The sequence below is a fragment of the Seriola lalandi genome, unplaced genomic scaffold, assembly GCF_002814215.2.
Source record: "Seriola lalandi dorsalis isolate HSWRI2012SDOR001 ecotype SW California unplaced genomic scaffold, Sedor1 jcf7180002054276, whole genome shotgun sequence".
In the NCBI taxonomy this organism is placed as follows: Eukaryota; Metazoa; Chordata; class Actinopteri; order Carangiformes; family Carangidae; genus Seriola; species Seriola lalandi.
In genome coordinates this window covers 116,968-139,074 of record NW_019524829.1, presented here as the reverse complement: position 1 = coordinate 139,074, position 22,107 = coordinate 116,968, and the positions used below count along the sequence as shown (strand labels likewise).

Genomic DNA, 22,107 nt, shown 5'->3' with positions numbered 1-22,107 from the left:
CTCAACATTTCAAATGATGATTGCGTGCATGCTTGTGTGTTCATGTGTACTTAACCCCAGTGTTGTTTGCCTGCATTCACATTCCTCTTAATTACAAATAAGAGGGACTCTATTTATGATGCAGTGACGACATCATACCAACCTAACACAAACACACACTGCCGCTCAAAACCTGTACTTGGCATAGCCTTGACACATACAAAGCGCAGGTGTGAGATAATGAAATTATGGCTCTATGATCACACTGTCCTCGGCCCTGTGGATAGACTGAGCTCTGCAACGTCATCCTGCGGAGAAGCATACTACACCTCTGCAGTGGACACATTTGTTTATGTTGGACATCTGCTCTCTTTCCTGCCTTTTTCTTATGAATTTAATCTGTTTGTTTTAATTTTACCAAGTTTGTTATTTTAAAGTAAAGACAAATTATATCTTTTGTACAGTGTGTAGCATTAAGCAGTGAATGCATATTCTACTTGGATTGTAAAATGGCAAATGCAGTCTCCTCACTGATGGATTTTGTGATTGTAATTTAAGACTTGTGAATTGGAAATCAAAACAACAAAGGGAAATATTTTGAAATGCTTTTCCTCCAGATTCCCTCTCCTCCAGTATCATCTGCCTTCTCTGTATTTCATTGCTTTGATGGTTTTCTGTCACTTATCTCGGGCTCTGTCTTTTAACTGGAGTCTCTCTTTCTCTCTCTTTCTTTAATGATGTGCTTGAGTGATGCTAATGAATGGTACTTGCACTCCTCAGTCTCTCCCCCTCTGTTCCTTTTTTTCTTCTTCTCTCCATCTGCCTGCTTGATCTGTCAGAAAGACCGCAGAAAGAGATTTTTCTACTTCGGTTATGAAGCTCCCTCAGGGTGATTCTAAAGGAAAACTCAGATGACTTTCCTCATTTCTGTCGGCCTAGCGATATGATGGATGGAAGTGTTTAAAAGGCCTGACTATTTCTGCAGGACTGTGCATCTGATTGGCTCACATTTAGCAGTCAGGAGGGAGTGTTTCGGGGTAGACAAAAGTGTGTAGGTGGCCCTTCCGAGGAAGTCTGTGTTTTTGTTTATGTGGATTTATGTACTTATTGTATGTGCAATACAAACCTTTGTGTTTGTGTTGCGCAAGTCAAGTCTGGTGTGAAGGAGAGCCCAATGTGACACTCTGCACAGCCATGACTGATTGCACTCTGAGCAAACTCGCCTGTTCTCCACTGCAAAAAAACATTTTTTTTTTTAAGTTCTGAAATTATTGGTTGATAAATCAATTAGTTTGTCCAGAGATTTGGATATTTAGTTAACTCAGGTCATTTATGAAGCAAAAATGTCACTGGTAAGTTCATGCTTCACACATTTCTTTTGTATTATTTCTTATTGAATATTTCTGGGTTTTGGAATATTACACAGACAAAACTAGCACTTTGTAGACTTCTCCTTAGCATTTTCGCACTATTTTGTTACATTTTATAAACTGAACCACTTACTGGTTAATCTAAAAAAATAATTAATAGATAAATAATGAATAAAAATAACTATTTGCAGGAGTATTGGTCATAATTAATGACTTAAAGCTGCATTAATTAATAATTGTTTTAATAAATTATATATTTAATATGAGATTGAGTGTTTGATCACTAGTGCTATGAAACAAGGTTTTTATGAGTGAGTCCGTGTTTTGTTGTGCCATGCACGAGACCATGCACATCCGAGCATGCAGCCGACACAATTCACACCATGCCGTTGTTTTCACACCATGCCGTTGATACAAACAAAACAAACATAGCAGTGCACCAACAAAGGCAGGAAAGAAGAGGACTGGTGCAAGCAAACATGGTAAACAATGTGATTTTCAAATGCTTTCTGAGGAAGGAAAAACACTTACCTTTGTTAAAACAATTGTGCTGATGACTAATACTGAATCTAAAAGTGTTTACAAGATACACATTTTTGTTTAGTTTTTTCCCTTTGACCATATAAGCTCATCATCTTCACCTCTCCACTGCACTTTCAGTACATTCTTACTTTCTGTGTTGCTCTGCATTGGGTAGTTAAGAATCTTAATTTTTGACCCCTGCTGCTTGGACCCCTCTGTATGTCTCTTTCAGATAGAGCAAAGCCAGACGTGTATACCCCATTTACTCTCTTCCTGCATTCCTCCATTGTACTTTTATGCCAACCGCTAATCTCACCCTCCATTTTGTTCCCTCCTGTATTACTATCCTTGATCCTTGCCATCTTGTCTTCATCTGTCTATCCCACAGTCTTCATCCCCGTCCATCCCTGCTATCCCTCCCTCATCCGCCCTTTCCTTCTTTCATCCTCTAAGCTGGTGCAGATGCTGCAGCCAGGTGTTTGATGTGTCAATCTGATTAGCCAGCAGGTTAGATGGTCAGATAAGACTTAGCCTCCTGTTCACTTTCTGTTAAGGCTGTCTGCTGTTCTCAAGTGTAGACAAGCATGTAGTCACACCGTCTCAAAGACTGATTGGTACGTACACGTGCAGTCAAATACTTGAAGTAATGCAGCTGGAAAAGGATTTGTGACCCCTGTGATTTGTTAAGGGGTGGCAGGCAGACAATTAAACTGCTTGATAATTTGCACAGTATAACCCAAGCTGATAAAGGACTTCCGGTTTGATTTATGACCTTTGAACTGAGTTTATAACTCCTGTTCTCTGCATGGTAACTGCAGGATGAAGGTATGTCATGGCGATTGTCTTCCGACAATAGAAAGGAGAGTGTGAGAAAAGGAATGTAGAAAAGATCCTTGGTGATTTTGGACTAAACATCACCATGGAAGCAGAGAGAAGAGTGTGGGAAATGGAAAATGAGAGACAGAAAGACGGGCCCTTACACATCCAGGAAAGAAAAAGATTAGGAGTGTTTTTGTGTCAGTGGAGAAGATAGGGGAAGAGTGACAGGGCTTGCAGAGGAAAGCTTTTATAACACTGATGAGATATAACAAGTGAGGAGTAGATGAGTTGTTTTTTATGTATGTGGAAAGAAAGCAAGGGAGACAGGGTTATCTGAGTCCTTGAAAGCAGTTTCCCTGCGCAGAATGAGATATGGATGGCGAGAGAAAGAGAATGAGGTACAGCACCTGAGACATGGGCTTCATATACGAGTCCCTGTCCTATGGCCTCAAGTCATTATTTTCAGTACTAGGAAATTGCAAACATTTTTTCTCCTGCAGCCTTGAATGGCTTATTTTGTTTTTGTTAATTCACAGTTTGTTTAATTACTGCAGATGTTTGACTTTCTGCAAGTGAAAGCTATGTATGAAACACGAGCTATATAAATCTGGGACACTGCAGATCAGTTGCATGTCAGCAGAACATTATCTGACATTTGTACTTGGAACTTTCTGAACTTCATGACCTTGGACTGGCTTGTCTTGCCTGTTTGGCACTGAGCCAGTGGAGGGAGGCATTATTTTCTCTGAAACAGGAGTGGGAATGTATGAAAAAAGGGAAGGTTGGTGTTATCCTATGGATAGAGGTGAAGGTACAGTTTCTCCAGCTCAGCTGTATCCCACAGCGGGGTGTGAGTGTGAGCTTGTGTGCATTTGATTGGCGATGCACTTTTTCTTTCTTTATCTCCATTTATCTGTAATTTATCTGCTTCAGCAAGGCAGAGAGGACAAGCAGGTTACTGCCACTGTAGCCTGCTGTGTAGACCACTTGCCAAAGACAGCGTGTGTGTGTGCATGTGTGCACACATATATAAGATATCTTTTTTTTTTTTTTTTATAAATTGACACTACATTACAATATTCTGTATCAAAAATATGTATAAATAGCTGCACATTTTGGGTAATAAGCTAACACGTTCTTGCTACTGGTGCCAAGCAACTTACTGGCTCAGCCAAGAAATAGTTCCAGCGCTTCACTCCCCATAAGACCAGAACATCTCATTTTATCATGGATTTAACAAACAAGATATAACATTTTAATTAATGAGCTTTAAAGGTGCTTGTTGGCTTGCTTATTTATTTATTTATTTATTTATTCTTTTAACCTTGAGACAGAGCCAGGCTAGCTTTTCTCCCCTTTCTTCCGGTGTTTATGCTAAGCTAAATTAATAGCCTACTTATCAAAGCAAACAGATAAGATAAGCCTATATTTCCCAAATTTTTTTAATTTCTACATTCTCAATGACTAGGACTTTTGAAGTTTTCTTTAAATATCTGTAAAATGTTGAAAATAATATCAGAAAATCAGCATCATATGAATAAGGCAACTGCTTGAACATGGTCAGTGTAAAAACATGGAGAAACACTTGTCATCAACATAGAGAACGTGACAGAATATGTTGGGTTATGCCTTTAGTAGCATTTTTGACCCAGCAAATTTTTACCTGCATCTAATTCTTCCTCTGTGTCCCTCTGCTCTCCATTATCAGGCTGCTGCTGACTTTGCCAAGGCCCACCTGCCCGAGGCTCTCCGCCAGCAGCTACTGACCTATGAACGGGAGAGAGAGCGAGACAGAGAAAAAGACAAAGAGAAAGATGAAAAAAAGGAGAAGGGTGGTCTCTCCTATCCTTCCATCCTGGAGCAGCAGATCCTGACATTGGACAGAGAAATTCTAGACAAGCTGTCTGCCACTTACAATGAAGCAGGTATGTGTGTATTTGTTTGTTAAATACCTCATCAGAGTGAAAAAATCCCAGCCTAATTGTAAAACGATGTACTCATAACTATACACATTATATATTCAAGTGTATGGCAATTCCCTGCATTGGTTTGGTCCGTCTAGATGCTACACTGGTTCACTATTTAGCAATGATTTAAATGTGTACATACAGTATATCAGGTTGAGTGTGTGACCACAAAACTGGAGGCCACATGCAGATGGATTTTACCCACTGGTGTTGCTCAGTAGTGGAAACACAATAAGAAAACACTACTTTGTTTGTAGCAATACTTTTAAATGTCCCCTAAATGCTGCATGCAAACTATTATTTTCTACTCCACTGTTTCACTTGACTGTTGTTGAATAGTGTCTGTCAGCAGCCCCAGGCCTTGCTTATTCAGCTGTTTAAATACAAGCTGATCTTCACAAGGCTTGTAGTAATTATCTCTGGAGGGAGGCAGGGAAGGAGAGAAGGAGGGAGGGGTGACGCGAGAGGGAGAGTGATAGATGGAAAGAGGTAGCAGAAGGGTCAGAGGGAAGGATGCATGTGTGGAAGGAGGACTTTTTGCTGGTTAGAGCTATACACTAGAGAGGAACAAGAGCCCTGTACCACACGCAAAATAAAGGGAGCGCAATGAAAGAGAAGCGCCGAGACAAAGGGTAAGGAGAGACAGGGAAAGGGACAAACAGAGAGCGGTACATTCAAAGGGTGAGGAGAATGAGAGCACGGATACAAAGGATGATGAAAAAGGCCGATCTGCACGAACCAAAAACAGGGTGACGAGAGAGGGCAAAGAAACAAATCTTGCCCCAAAGTCCCACAGCTGAATTATACAGTGCAATGCAGAGACATATGAGCTTCATTCATAAACACGTTTGGGTTTGTTCTAGATTCCATCACAGCCTTGTTTTTAAGATTATGACAAATAAGTTTATCATAGGTTCATCATAGACATCAGTTGAAGTAACAGTAAGGGAGAGATGCAGCAGTGTGGTTTTTCATCTGCCTCTATTAATTCAACACTATAGGGAGAAGATGCAGGAGCATAAGTAATTAGAGGAGGCCAAGGCCGTATGTTAACAATGGACATTATGAATGGCAGAAACATAATGGCTTATTGAACATGTAGGGGAGAGAGTTGTAATATAGATTATAAGATGATTTATGACACTGTAGAGACATCCTGCAACCTCAAGAATTCATCATTGCTCTTGTGGGGCAGTCAGTTAAAGTCAGAGTAAAGATGGGAGAAATGGACACACAATATGCCATTCCTTAAAGGAAAATTCTTGTTCCATATAACCTGGGTTATAACTTCATCCTTAGGGTTGTACCCACTAAGTTAAATGCTGAGATAACCAACATCAAAACAAAGACCCAGGTAAGCCAAACTTATTTGTAAGATAAGTTTTTTGTTTTTAAGTATTTTCATGGCCATTCAGGCATTTTGGGCATCAGATATATTACAGTAGAAAGCCGAAGTGAAGAAGAGAGGACATTAATGCAACAAAAGTCACTGGCTGGATTTGAACAAGGGATGTTATGGTTCATCATTGACACCCTACCCACCAGACCACCAGCGGCCCCACTTTAATTAAAAAAATGTTAAAATTAAGTGTTTTAGATAATCTATATAAACTGTTAGCTTGTCTGCAACCTGGCAGATCATCTGACATCTTCTATTTCTTGCCCCAGTGGCCTTTGCTGCAGGATTGTCACAGTGTACCCAGATGTCAGCAATTGCTTAGAGGTGATTGTTATCACAGCTAATAGAAATGTTGACCAAAACCACAAAAAAATTAGATGCAAGTTAGGTAAACTGCAATTTTCCTTATAAAAGAAAGGAGGGGAAAGGGAATGCATCTTACAATTAGATTACTTCTGCACAGAGTGTAGCCTAAATGAAACCCTGCACAGGCAGCTGATATGTGGCTCACATGTCAGTTGTTGAGGAGGTCAGTGGTATGAAAGGGCCATTGAGAAAGCTTCACATCCTCGTGAGAATGATGGGTCACTGATTGCTAAATAGGAGAATTAAAATCTCCAGACCTAGAGCGCCAAGTCTGGAGTCAACAGCTGATTGTTATCTCTCAGAAAAGGTTGATATGCTGCAGTTACTGTGTTACCTTTCGTAACACTGCTCTTGACCACTTCATCCTCTTTTATCCTTATCCTCCTCTCGTTGCTGCTTCCCCAGCTGCAGATAAGCATCAGCTTTCTGATCTATGTTGCTCTCAAAACAGCCGTGAAGTAAATCTCCCCTCCTGATCCCTCTGCCTCCTTCCCTTCTAAAGCCATGTGACCTGTTGCATCCAGGGTCCAAAGATTCTTACCACTCCCTATCTGTTTGTATCTTGTTCTTATCCCTCTATATTTCAATCATCCGTTTTTGGACAGCACAGCAAGAAGGACAGGCACTGAGATAGATAAAGTGACAGTCAAGCTCCATTACAACGAAAATGCCTCTGTGTTGTCCTGAGCATTAGACAGTCTGGGATTGAATTGACTTTCTTGTCAGTGTCTCAGTGGTGGTGGTGGTGGTGGTGGTGTGGAGGGGCTGCTGATCAGGTGATTGTTGTGCATTCTTGTCCCTTTATCTGATTCAACAATCGCATCATTTAGGGTGCGCAGCTCCCTGCTTTCTGTTGTATTCGGGGCCTAAATTAAGCTGGCAGGGAAGGAAGAGAGAGGGAAAATTGGAGAGATACACTCTCAATTCGGCTCTGAGTCCCCAGGACAACAGCGTATCAGATTTACCCCCTGTTCGTTCATGCCTCCGTTGTTTATCAGCAAACAAAAGCGCTTGAAAGAAAGATAAGGGAGATGGGACTTTGATGGAATGCCCAGAGTCTGTTATGAAACAGTCTCCTTAATGTGATGTGTTATTCTGCTGCTACTACTGTGTGACATGTCTCTCAGCACATTTGCACCCACACAAGCACTCTAAAGTGTCCAGTAGGGTTTTAGTCCAATAATCAGTAGTTACTGTTGCAAGCAGCGCTATACCGGGCTGGTAACCATGTCATCTTGCATAAAGTATCATTTTTTATTAAGTAGGAAATTTTAAAGATTTTAGAGATTAATTCATGGAAATATGTGGAGAAATATTAAGGGGGAAAACACTTTGTTCCCCAGATATATTTTGTGCACCATCATCAGACTTCCATAAGAGAAAACTATACCTCTAAACATGCAGGAGATTTGTTTTACAAAGCAAGAATGAAACATACTGTATTCTGTGTTTATTTGCTGCATTACAAAGTGTTTTATGTTTTATAAACTTAAGGGTGTAGAGACTGAGCCCTTCTAATAAACACAGCAACATGAACACACATGGCATCATTTCAATGTAAAACTGGAAAAAGGTTGAACTGCCAGAAATCTAAATATTTTAGAAATCAAATACCCGCTGGAAGGAAGGAAATGTTTCTGCCTCGGTAATCAAGCAAAAAGCATTTGCATTACTGGTGCCAGACTATTGATACTGTATTGCAAGAAAACTATACAGTATATTGCTATGATAACTAATGTGCCTCTTCCCTAGTTAAAAATCTTCTTCAGGCTGTTTCCTGAACAGCTGGAGACAATATAAATGTTCTCAAAACACAGTCGTTTGCTTTATCTTTCGTCATTTAATTCTCCTCAGAGTGGAGCTCCATTTTAAGTACTAGTCATTTTGTTTTTGCTTTTCTAAGCTTTGCATTTGTTTGGTGTTGTTATTATTTTAGCTGAAAGTTGATGTCATTTTTAGTGGTTCCTTTATTGCAATGAGCCATTTCATGTTTGTGTTCTGACTCCAGTAATGTTAATCTTTGTTTAGATCATTGCATCAACTTTTTCTGTGGGCGAAATGGAACCCAGCACAGTGCAGGCACGTGTCATACTCCTTACAGTATCTCGCATGTTTAACTAGAACTGTCAAACTAATGTAGTGGAGTAGAAAGTACAATATTTCCCTCTGAAATGTAGGAGTGGGAGTATAAAGTAGCATAAAATTGAAATACACAAATAAAGTACAAAATTGTGCTTAAGTACAGTACTTAGAGTAAATGTACTAAATGTACACCACTGCTGATATAATTACTTAGGCTTCAGCTGACATGGATTTTAGTATTGTTCTATTATTCAACCAGATGAAACTCCTTAGTTCCTTAGTGAAAACAAAGGGGGTGTCCCTTTTTTAAAAAAAAAAAGAAAACAAAAAAGAAAAACTAATATCAAAAAGGTAAAAGACTAACTAGGCCACCACAGCCACAAAAACACGATTAAAATCAAATAATAAACTCTATATTGATGTCAAAATGTATCTCTACAACAACTAATCCTCCATTGTCTCACTGCTTGTGATCACGCACCAGTGTTTGCTAAAATTAGATGACATTTTATGTTGGTAATGAAATGCCAAGCCAACATTGGAAATGAAATGGCATCAGCTAGTTAACATTAGTTAGCTGTAACTCATTAGTTAGCTGTAACTCTAGGCAAAAATTAGAAACTAGCTAAGATTAGTTTTCATCTGTAGATATTTGACACAATCTAATTCAAAAACTCTGAAGGTAATGTAAGATTTGAACCCTGGATATGAACGCAATGTTGATTAAACATTTGACAGACCAAACATGTTTGACAGGCTCTGACATCTGAGATAAGACAGTTATTGTTGTGGTAACTTGAGGTGGAGACATGAATATTGTGAGTTTTTCATTGTGATGAATTCTCTAGCACAAATCTTTGCAAGTCTGATATTGGGTTTAAAAGTGTTCTAACTGTCTGGCCTCAGGATGTAAAAACAAGGTTTTTGTGTTTTAAAGTGTGTAAGGCATGAAGCTTTTTATTTTTCTGCACTCACTCTTCACTGTGTGAAGAGAAAGAAGATTATCTTAAAGGGGAACTCCACTGACTTACTTTTCTTGGAGAGTACAACTGAATGTGTGAAATTAAAGTTTTTCATATATTTTCACATAAAAAATATCTTTTTTGGCTCTAGATAGAGCTTCTCCAGGTTTGATGAATTGCGTTGGTTGGAGCTGAAGACTACAAGTATGACAAGAGACAGAAATCTGGGGGTGTAGAGTTGGAGAAAAGTGAGCTAGACAAGACAACCCAGACAACTGTCAGCAGTTGAGTTGCAGTGTGGGTAATTTGGGCACCAGATTTTGACAAATAATAATAAAAGTGACGATATCTCTGGTTCTGTTCCATTGATTTTTGATCCTTTTTTATGCCTCCGTGCTGTGACAGATGTGGCCGGAGGCTGATGTATATTGATGATGTGTTGGGGTTGTTCGTCCGTCCCATTCTTGTGACAGCAAAGAACTCCTTGAGGGAATTTCTTCAAATCTGCTACAAATGTTCACTTGGATTCAAGGATGAACTTATTTTGTGGGTCAAAGGTCAAGGTTGCTGTGGCCTCACAGAACATATTTTTTTCCTTAATTTAAGAAATTAATACAAAAAAAAATATGACAGAATTGAACACAACTGTCAAGGGTAATAAAATGAAGTGAAAAAATTTTATATCCAAGTGCTCAATGGTTTACTTCACTGTGACATCATAATGTTCTGCAAAAACACTTCTGGCCATTATTCAGTGTTGTAACTCACCTCACTAACCTGCAGCTTGACGCATACAACTGCAAGATTCTAGTTTTAACTGTCCATCTTGAGTCATACACTGTTATTGGAGTGCATTGCTAAATTTGTTGAGTATTATTTCAAACCTCTTCCTGACGCACAAGACTTTGTGAATGTTGCCATAACAACCTTGCATAATTAGAGGAGATACTTAGATCCATAGGCCTGTCAAATAATATGCTTTTCCCAAATACGAATCCCTGAATGTCACTATCCTTCATGATAAACAATCATCAACCCTATTTTGTATCATTAAAATTCTAAAGGGAAAGAAACACTCTGGAAAAATGAATGGGTGGTTCAAATGTACACTGGAGCCCGAAGCAAAATCTCACTCTGACAGAAAGCTGCGGCTCGCCTCAAGGCAGAAAAATATTTAGGACAGAAAGAAATGAATAGAATGAAAACTACGTTATGGAAAACAGTGACTGTCTAAAGCTTTACAGTGATATAGTATGCAAATTCAGAGTGTTGACTTCATGACGCAGCCCGAACGGATGCACATTCTAAATATAGTATTGCTATAAATGTTAAGAGTGGAAGTCCAAGGAGGGCAGATTAGACAGGATGGCAGGTAGTGTTTTTTTAGAAAGGCTTTGAAGCAGACAATGAGCCAGGGTGAACAAGGTGGTGGCAGTCCTGTCTTCACATTTTTCACCTAAATGCCAAGCAGCTTTGTTAAGAACGTAAATCCATGGGATGTACCCTGGTGTTCTATGAACACATATGCTCTCCAGAATTATAGTTACAATTAGAAAAATTTAAATTAGCACAAACACAGTCTTTGCTAACTCTCAGAGAGTGAATCAGTGCAGTGATACAAATTGGGAGTGGGAGACTAATTGTGGCTGAGATGTTAATCTCATTGGAGAGTCGAAGGTGTGCCTGGCCAAGCTAAGCCAATAATTAGCATGAGCAGAGGCTGCATTCAGGCCATGGTGCCATTTTAATAGGGAACGCTGAACGTGTGCTTGGCATGACTGGGCTAATTGGGGAAGGGTGTGCTAGCAAGGCACCTCAGTCCATTATCTCTATCGCCATGGGAACTGGATAAGGATAATTAGCTGGACAGCATGGCACAGTGCAGCGGCAGCTATAGGCACAAGCAGCAGGATTAGGGATGCATACAATGATGAAACTAATGGAAATAGATTTTTCACAAACTGTGTAAAAGATTTAGTAAGTCTTTTACAATTAAGTGGCAGCAATGTTCACTTCATTCATCTTAGACTCGCTTCTAGCTGGTGCTCTCTCCCTCATACTTAGTTTCTGTCCCCCCTCTGTTTTTTTCCGAATTTTCTGTTTATCACTTTTTTCTCACCCAAAGATATAAAGGGGAATAATAAAATCATTGTCCTACTGAGAAGTAATCTCTTTTTCTCTTTCTTTCTTCATATCTCTCCTCTTCAAGCGCTCTACCCCCCCTGTACTCACTTTTCATTTCGTCTGCATCCGCTGCTGCCTGTCTTTAACCTCTCCCATCTCATTCGCCACATACTGACTGTACCAGCTCTACGACAGAGTAACTATGAACTGAATGGAAGAACCCTTAATGAGGGAGATAGATTTATTTTGTTCTGCACAATGCCAAACACCTGAGACGAGAGCTCTCAGTCCATCAACATCACACAAAGATGTGGAACTTTAAAGGAAAGCTTTAATGTTCATCCTCGGCCATTTTACTACTAAAATCCTGACAGTGTCTCTACTGTATGTCCCATCACGTGCCTTTCTCCCTGTACCATCCCCACTCTCTGTCCGGGTGGTCCAGACCAGTAGTCACCCCCCAACCCTCCCCAACTCTCTCCTCTTTTTTTTTTTCCTCTCCCTCCAGTTTTGCTTAGCTTTGCTCTGTGTGAGCAGATGGCCAAACAGGCAGATCTGCTCTTTCTCTACATGACTTTGAATCTCACACAATAGGCCTCAGATTCCAGACTCTGTTCTGCCTGGCTGGGAAGCTAAACAAAGAGAGGAAAGAGGAGAAGAAATGAAATCATTGAGGTACAAGGAGCAGTACAAGGAAAAGAAGTTGCTTCAAAGAGTTTTTGCATTGTTTGCACACAGCTTCACAGCATGTGTCACTTCAGTGCAGGAGGGAAGTGTGTGTATTAGTAGTGTGCTTTTATTTTTTTCTCCATTACGTACGTTTTTAATGTTAACATACCTAATGTTACATTAAGTTTCTTTTGAACGGTTGCTATGAGTGAGGGTTTTTGTTTTGTTTTTTTGGCCACGCGAGCACAGTGGCTCTATGGATGTTAATGTCGCTCTGTCAGTTGGTCCACCACTTTGGTCTAGATGGAAATAGCTTGACAGCTATTTGATGACATGCTTGAAATTTTGTGCAGACATTCGAGGTCCCCTGAAGATGAATCGTGCTGACTTTGGGGATCCCCTGAATTTTACATCAGTGGCATGAGATTGACATTTGATGTTTTGAGTGAAATGTCTCAACAACTATTGGATCAACTGCCATGAAGTTTCGTAGAAACATTCATGTCCACCTCAGGATCAATTGTAATAACTATGGTGATATTTCTTTTCTCCAGCAACATCATCTGGTCCAAGTTTTAATTGTCCTATTGATTGGTTTCTGACCAAATCTCTGCAAAAAAATGACAGTCCCGTCAGCTGCAGCTGTACCGTTTTTATTTAGTGCTTACTAGCACATCTTAGCATGCTAACTGGCTAAACTAAGATGTTGAACTTGGCAAACATTATACCTTCTAAATATCAGCATATTAGCATCATCTTTATGAGCCATAGTATAGCCTGACAGAACCACAAGCATGGCTATAGACTCTTAGTCTTGTTGTATGATTAATGCATACATGTAATATTACCTTGATTTGTCAGGTATTTGATTTGCTATATTGACCAAAAACAGACATTCTTGTCTGGTCATTTTATCCATGAATTGTTTCTCAATTGATTTTCCAGAAAATTAGCGATATTACAATAAATATTGGCAGAAAATTACACACAGAGGATGAAATCCACATAACGCACTCCAGTTGTGATTCTCATTTACTTCTCTGTCCCCTACCCTCTTCCTGCTCCATCTCTCTTTCTCCATCTTTCCCTGCCCCCTCCTGTTCCCCTCTCCCCTCTCTGTTTCAGGCACTACATGTCTGGTGGCCCTGCTGTCTGATAAGGAATTGACAGTGGCCAACGTCGGAGACTCACGCGGAGTTCTTTGCGATAAAGACGGCAATGCCATTCCTCTATCCCATGACCACAAACCTTACCAGCTCAAAGAACGCAAGAGAATCAAGAAAGCCGGTGAGAAAACAGCTGCAGTCCAGACAAATAGGCTTTTTTTCACCAGATTCTGAGTAGCAAAACAGGGTTGTAGTTAAAACGTCAGGGACATCAAAACTAAGATTGTTGTCATGAAAGCATTAAATAAGTCTTCTTATGATCAAAGCTATGCACCATTATCCTTTTTTCCTTGTGTTCAGGCTGACATCAAAACCTTGTGACTGATAACACAATCTGTTTCCAGAGCAGCATGGTATCAAATGCAGTCAGACAGTGCACAGTGTTTAAGGTGTATCTGTAGGCATAATTCTCTCTCCTAGCCTATCTACATACTCTCTGTACTGAGGAGAGTTTGATGGCAAGTTGCCAGATTAGTCAGTCAGTGTGGTCACTCTTTGGGTAGCTCTCCATCTCCATCTAATGGTCTGATTGGGTACTGAAAGACATTTGGTTTCACATTATGTTGCTGCGTACTTACTCATGTTAGATGCTTGCTATTATGATTCTGCAGATGTCTGTTTCTTGTGAGCTTCAGGGGGGTGGAGTTAATGATGATGTTTTAATTATAAATTCTCATGTCCAGGAACTACTTGTATACTAATAAAACTCCTTGTACAGTAAGCTTTTCTCATGGGTAGCATTATCTTGTTACAGTGGTGTTTTTCCTCCTCTCTCTGGCACATTCATGTAAACACAGTTACTCAAGAACAATTAATGATAGAAACTTTATACCTACACCACAGTTTCCTCAGGTAAAGCTGATGATCTGATTAGATTTTGCAGCAACTTGCTGAATACATTTCCATATTAACAAGGATAAACCTTGATTTTCTTGAGACTGTTGTTACTCTTAAAAACTAAATTAAGTGTTGTGTATGCACTCCGTTAGACAGGCGAGCAGGAGAAAAAGAAATCACGCTGAAGAAAGTTCAAATTCACATCATCTCTGCACTAAGTTTAATGCAACAATGTAATGTTTCAGTCACATTCCTCTGGCATCAAACTTACAGTATGAAACAACAACTTCTTGATACTAGAGCTGCAGGCTGCAACAACCAATTAAAAAAAAAAAAAAAAAAGTCAAATCACAAACACTTAGACCAACAGTGTCTGATGATCCACAGAATACAGTGGAAAGGTAAGTAAAGTAAAGGTTTGAAATTATAATGTGTTTTATAATTTCAGACAGTTTACTCAGTATTTCCTTAATAATAATTAATTATATTTAAGATGACCTTTAAAATTTGAATTTCCCGTGTGATTTTTTTAAAAATGTTATGAAGATTGTTTCCAGTTCGTTTATGATACTAAAACTAATGTTGAATGATACTCCTTATTTTGTATTGTCTGACCAGTGTTTATTTACTATTTTCTATTTTATTCTGTGAATGTTAATATACATTGTTGGTGTCATATTAGGGATTTTTAAATCAATTATTGGTGGTGTAATTGTCCTGGGTCTTTGTGATTTGACTCCTTCTCATTGGTTGTTGTGGTTTGTGGGTCTGTGGCGACTTTTACTGAAATGTTGCATTTTCAATAAACTTAGTGTTGACAGTGTAAAATGATTGAAAAAGAGCTAAATAGAAAAAAAAATATGGATTTCAAAATTTAAATGCATGCCATTGTTGTACAAATAATTTAAGTCTAATTATTATTTGAGGGCAGAAATGCTTGCTAATTAATGCAATTATTAGCTTAACAACTGCCAGCAGCAGCTAACTGCTGAGGTTAATACCTCATAGTGTTTAAGACATTAGGAGTGTCTGAAGTCTCTCTCGTTACTAATTCATTGGGTACATAACATCTCCTAACAATTATGTCAATGCAGCTAGCTAATGAGGTGGTAGCTGCTAAAGTAGTCACTACTGAGGATACAGAGGTCATGTCCTCTGCTTTTTCTGGGAATTTGGGGATTTTAGTTTATAATAGAAAGTTACACATAATGGGTTTTTCTGGAACGCTGACAGCAATATTTTATAGCCCACAGTGGCCTGAACTCCCAACCTCAGTATTTAAAACCCCGGCTATGGCCTTGTTCATTAGGAACTAGGGAGACATCCTGACCTAGTATGGAAGTCTTCATTTTTTCCAGTCATTTCCACTACAATTCCCTGCTTGAAAATCTGTTGGAGCCATTGAGGACACACAGCTGTACTTGCAGGATGTGACATAAATTGAAATTTATCCACCATAAACAATTCGTTCCATGAGCATTAACGGTGAGCACTGGGTGAGTGAAAACATGTCAGTGGCACCATATTATTATTATTTGCATTTTGATGTGAACACAGCAGACTCACACTGGATAAAAATGAGGAGACATGCTGCCAGTTGATTCAGAGGAAGGTGTTATAGTGACAGTAAAACAGAAGGCATCTGTTTCTCCTCTCTTCTTCTTACCTTTGTGTTTCTCCTTCCTTTTGTGTCCTATCCTAATTCTTCCTCACATTCTTTCTAACACTTCCCCTCTCCTCTTTTTTTGAACTTCCCGCTGCTTGCTTTCTCACTTTCCAACCATTTCTCCTCTGGCCTCCTACTCAGGTGGTTTCATCAGTTTCAATGGCTCGTGGCGTGTCCAGGGCATCTTGGCCATGTCTCGTTCTCTGGGCGATTATCCTCTGAAGAACCTCAACGTGGTCATTCCTGATCCCGACATCATGTCCTTTGACCTGAACAAGCTGCAGCCAGAGTTCATGATCCTGGCTTCCGATGGCCTGTGGGACACCTTCAGCAATGAGGAGGCTGTTCGCTTCATCAGGGAACGACTGGATGAGCCTCACTTTGGTGCCAAGAGTATTGTCCTCCAGTCTTTCTATCGTGGTTGTCCTGACAACATCACAGTCATGGTGGTCAAGTTTAAAGGCAAGGGCAACGAGCAGTAGATTGTCCATCAACCACATGCAGTACCTATATATTATGTTTGAATATAAGTAAGAATAGGCTTAAGATGAAAGATTTAAAAACCGAGCCCGCAATTTTTTGAGCAAAACTATTTCTATCGCAGATATTTACAGAAGTTAGTTCTTCAAGGCATCCAACCACGCCCCCGTCCTTTTCTTTTCCTGCTGTCAGAGTGACACTTTTCTTTCATTTAGTCTTAGCCATAACTTTGAGACACCGTAATGTGAGCTTGAGTCACTGTTATGCAAATAAACAGGTCTAGCTTTGTGCAGCTATGGGGTACGCCCGTGAGTCTGCACACACTTGTGTGTGTGTGTTTGTGTGTGTGTGTGTGTGTGTGTGTGTTTGTGTGTGTGTGTGTATGTGTATGTGTGTGTGTGTGTGTGTGTGTGTGTATGTGTGTATGTGTATGAGAGAGAGAGAGAAGAGCAACAGTGATAGATGTCTGTCTTTGTGTGATAAACTTGCACACAAGTGTCACATTAACCACCAATTCATTGTCTATACAATAATGACAGATTAAAAGTACACACATGATAGCATGGAGTTCCTCTTCCATATTATTTCAAACATGATGTCTTTCACTCAATGTCTATGTGACCACTAATTTTATACTTTTGGTTACCTAATTCTGTGTTTCCATATCGTCTAATTGTATTCACATCTACCAAGTGACTTCACTGAATATTTAATATGTTGGCAGGTTATTTTATTCCTCAGTCAATAAGCATCACTGGTGCGAATCATTAATATGAATTTATTCCCTTTATACATGAACAATGCAAATGATAATATGCCTATGCTTGTTCAAATATCACCATCATATTGTACAGCAATAGAACCGATGCCATCATTATATCACACTCGCTGAACGTGAGAATTCTTGATGTGAGGATGAATCAAGTGTTTGAATGAAGAATGAAGTGAGTTTCCCCATTTTGTAAGTTTATTTCTTTGAATGTCGTAGTCCACTTAAAAAGATTGATGTTAGTTTCTGTGCTGATAAATTCTCATGTCTGTTTTGATTGTTGATAACTTTTAAGACTTTAAAGCTGAGACTAGTTTTGGTCCGTACGACTACCACTACTGTTCAGCCCCAACTTATCAGGATCCATGTAACCACTGATAATGTAGTAACTGTCTGATAATATTGTAGTATGTCAAAGTCTAATGAAGAGTAACTTTAAATGGGTACAATACATTTCCTGATTATGTAGTGATATTGTAGTAACATCATATTATGACACTAGCTGCTAATTATTGGTTTATTAACTCATAAAGTAATATGATTATCTAATAACACTGAACGTTTCTGTTCAAATGTGTAGGAAAAAATAATGAGGTATCTCATAATATAATAATAATAATTGATGTAATAATAATTGGGAGTTATAACTTTAATATTACTTAATCTAAATTTACAGTAACATTTACAACCCTTTTAAAAAGACTTTAATTACATATTGACATGCTATTCTGTTATCTGACTTTTCATGCATTATCATTTACTACAATGCCCATGAGATATAAATATACTCAAACGGACAACTTACTGTTGAAGTGTCTTGTATTAATATCATCCTCGTCAAGAGAAAAGTCCTTCGTCCTGATCATTACTGTTTGATCTCAGTTTCTCTGAACTGCAACTCAAAATGTAACAAGCCTTTGAATGAAATGCGTTATTGTTGCCTTATTTTTTTAACTGGTTATTTCCTGTTATGAAGTCTGCTGCCAAAACTACTTCTCAGTTTTTAATGTAATGCAGTCGATCATACCTTGCACACTGCACGACCTCAGTGTCATACCTTGTTAACTCACATGTAGAATAGCATTGTTGAAAGAACGTCTCCAAGAGACATGAAATTGTAAGATGAATGTACATACTGTCCTCATGTTAGTATCACCCCTCCACTGTTTATATAGCAGTGAAGAAAGCAATGCGCCTGTTCTTGGATTGTTTAACTTCAGAGATATATACCAGATAAAACTGTTTGCGCTTTTTCAATTCACATTCTTCCTTGATGACATATGTTACAGAATGTTTATGTGGCATTTGTACTTGTTTTTGTTGACTTTAATAAACTGTAAAGAAAAGAATTAAGACATTTTAAAATGTAAATCAAAAAGATAACATTAAAATGATAAATGATCATATCATTGTGTGTGTGTGTGTGTGTGTGTGTGTGTGTGTGTGTGTGTGTGTGTGTGTGTGTGTGTGTGTGTGTTTTGTTACCTACAAAGTAACTTGTTCAAATATAGCATAGGGAGAATAAAGAAATTGCCACACATTTATCAAAAACAAAAAACACCCATGCCTTTACATAGTGTATATCCTGGTGACTTAATATCTCATCTCAAAAAAATATAATGAAAGAATAATGATGATGATAATAACAATAAGACACTTCTGTACCGATATGCAATACAGATTTACAGAATCCAACAAAAACATCAATATTCCCATCAAATATGAGAGCTTGTTCTATTTCTGTCTTTTCTTTGTTCTGTATGCAGCAAAGCAGATTAAACAGTGCACTTAAAATGGGACTGTGATCCTTAACTACAAGCTTCATTTTAGTCAGTCTGTGCCACCTGCTGGGTGATTAGAAGATGTTCATTACAGCAGTCCACATTTACCGCTAGGTATATTGGACTGAGCAATAAACGGTTGATTTTTTTTCTGATTCTCTGATCAGTTGGAGTTTAATCATATCATACTGGTCAATAAATAGATTGTCTGAATCCCATGTAATAAAACTGAGAACAGCTACAACAACCTTTGACATATCCAGAAAGTAAACATATAAATTAGCCTACAGTCCAGTCAAGAAGTCCAGGTTAAGATTAGATGGTCATACAGAATTAATCAGGGCAACCCGAGGTCGTCCAGCATGAGAAAAGAAATATAATGCCCAGATGTTTATTAAAAAGTACAAATTGTTACATTTATTGTTATTGTACTGATTGTGATGTTTTACTTTAATTCATCTGAGATTAATCAAATTCCCAGAAACTTTCTGGGAGCTGCACACCCAGCCTATAAATTATGAGACTAAAAATAAAACCACATTTACCCATCAGCCAGGGCCATCAAAATGTCCCTGTGATCTCATTGCTATTGGACATCCAGTCAGGAAGAAACGCAATCCTCCAAACATGGACTTCCTGGCTGCTGGTGTGTATGATGATCTGGGGCAGGTGTGATGTGACGCCACCAAGGGTGCTGTGGAAACCAGAGAACTGCATGTCGCCTCACTTAGTTGCACCGTCACTTTAGATATAAATAGCTTTACCGAAAGCTACGCAGGGGACTGAAGGAATCCCATCACAACAGAGGGGAGGGATCACTATGCCTGTGTGTACATAAAACATACTGATTGTAGGCAGTCTCCATAAGAGGCCAGACACGCTAAGCCTGCAGACAGTACAGAGGGAGCAGACAGCTTAGTTTACGGTCACACAAGAAGAAGATATAGACATATAGACATACCTTTTTGGATATAGACAGAGACTGCACTTTTAGGACATGGGTGTATGTGGATCCAAGCTTCAGAAACAAGCACAGGTCCTGATGCTGGGCCTGGACGGATCAGGGAAGACAACCCTCCTTTACAAACTGATGTACAACGAGAGCGTGGTGACCGTGCCAACTGTGGGCTTCAATGTGGAGACGCTGGAGACTGACAGGAGCAGCCCGAGCATGACGGTGTGGGACGTGGGGGGCCAGAAGAAGATGAGGCCCCACTGGAAGCATCACTATACTGATACAGCTGGACTCGTGTTTGTGGTGGACAGCTGGGATGAGACACGGCTGGAAGAGGCCCGCAAGGAACTCCATCGGGTAATTAAATCAAAGAATATTTAATTATCTTTAAGAATAAAACTTTACTTTAACACTCCTAGTTAGCTTTTATAAGTGGTGTATGAATACTTAAGTCTCCCTCCACTCAAAAATGTGTTTTGCTTATTGTTGTTTCACTTGGATGTTTGATCTTCTCTGTGCAAATTGATGTATGTGCAGAATTTGACACTAGAAGACTATCTCCTGAAGGGAGAAAGTTTCTCTGTGCTCACCTTAAATCTGAGTTTAAGTTAAGATTTTGGAACAATCACAACTAGTTTGGATATTTCAAACTAGTTAGAAGGCAGGTTACACAAGTGGCATGTAGAAGATTACACTGAGAATGGACCTTTCACTACATCCAGCAGTTTAACTTCTGATGTTTGCATATTCATAGATTATGGATTTTGAGAGGGAAGGTAGTAGAGTAGATGCCATTTTAGTCATTTTGAATGAGGAAAATTATTTATTAGTATTTTATATTATGAGTTTATGTATTGTTTATAAATGCTACGAAAGCGGAAGGGTAAAGTGTTCACTTGATGGGATGTTTAGCAAACACATTATCTTCATGCAGTGGACAGGTTCATCTAAAAAGTTTGTTTTGCACTGTAGTTATTCAAGTGTTCTTTACTTTGTTTTCTCCACCTACTAGGTCCTGAGATATGAGAGTCTCAGAGGAGTTCCTCTCGTGGTCCTTGCCAACAAACAGGACCTTCCAGGAGCACTAAGCCCAGAAGCACTTTGCCTTAAACTGGACTTAATAAGAGTGTGTGAGGGCAGAGCCTGGTTCATCCAGCCCTGTTCAGCCACCACTGGCATGGGGCTAGAAGAAGGTTTCAGGAGGATAGTCTATCTGATGAAGACCCCACTGAAGCGGACTCAAGAAGACATTAAAGTTAAGATGAAGTCAAAGGGCTTCAGTATCACAGCTGTGAAACAGGTTTTGCTCTGCAGCAGATGATGGATGAAAATCTTTTTTGAAGTTTCATTCATGCCATGTGTTGGATCCCTTCTCGCCTGCCTCTGTGAGTCTTTGGCAAATGGCCACACTGTGGCATCTGTAAGATCAAATGAGAGGAGGCGGTAATAAGAAGGATGACATTAACACTGTGATTAGTCTTAATATCCGGAAGATAAAACTTTAACTGGATCATGGGGAAGAGAAATAACTTTGATGATAAACCACAAGGATTCTGTTTGCAATCTTTGATTATCAGAGTGTTTTTGAGAAAACAGTGGACATGTCACACAACATTTGAGACAATTCAGTCTGACAGTGTACACACTGTACACGGGAAGCTCACTGATAAGAAACAGAAATGTTCTTTTCCATTTTTGCAGTTTTTCTTTATTTGTTATGCATTTATTTGTATTATTTTTAACATCACAATATCAAAATACAAGGATGTCTTGTTATGTGCTTACTATTTCATACAAACTTTATTTATTCATTTGGGAACTGCCAGTGTTGACTCACAATATGTTAAATTATTGCAAAGACTTCCTTCAGATATATGATACTGAAGTAAAGTAGGCTATAGCCTATATGTTATTGCATCAAACATATTAAAACAACAGCAATACATCTGTCAACTCATTTGAACGTGTGTTGGCGCTGTTTCAGTATTATTTTGTTTATTTGTTGCACTGAAATAAAGTTCTTCAAAAATACCTAGAATTGAATTAGGTGATTCTTTTTTTTTTGTGTGATAAAATCAGTAGTAGAATAGTTATTTAGATTCTTCACTTAAATAAAGGTTGCAATACAAAAAAGTAAAAATTACATTGCATGTAAGGATCCTGAAATTTCACCACACAGCACAATATTCCCTGT

The 22,107-nt window shown here is 38.9% G+C and overlaps 2 protein-coding genes across 2 annotated transcripts in view; both read left to right on the top strand.

Annotated features, from left to right (window-relative positions):
* Positions 1-18,583, top strand: part of ppm1lb (protein phosphatase, Mg2+/Mn2+ dependent, 1Lb) — a 44,373-nt gene extending 25,790 nt beyond the window's left edge. The window contains exons 2-4 of the mRNA XM_023405385.2: positions 4,399-4,615; positions 13,385-13,546; positions 16,070-18,583. Coding sequence (XP_023261153.1) covers positions 4,399-4,615; positions 13,385-13,546; positions 16,070-16,410 — 720 coding nt within the window. The 3' untranslated portion in view covers positions 16,411-18,583. The remainder of the gene's footprint in view (positions 1-4,398; positions 4,616-13,384; positions 13,547-16,069) is intronic.
* Positions 18,584-18,694: 111 nt separating this feature from the next.
* Positions 18,695-21,956, top strand: LOC111654397 (ADP-ribosylation factor-like protein 14). Its single transcript, XM_023405386.2, has 2 exons — positions 18,695-20,270; positions 20,926-21,956. Exons 1-2 carry the CDS (start codon positions 19,956-19,958, stop codon positions 21,232-21,234), a joined length of 624 nt encoding a protein of 207 aa, XP_023261154.1. The 5' UTR covers positions 18,695-19,955; the 3' UTR covers positions 21,235-21,956.
* The last annotated feature ends 151 nt before the right edge of the window (positions 21,957-22,107 follow it).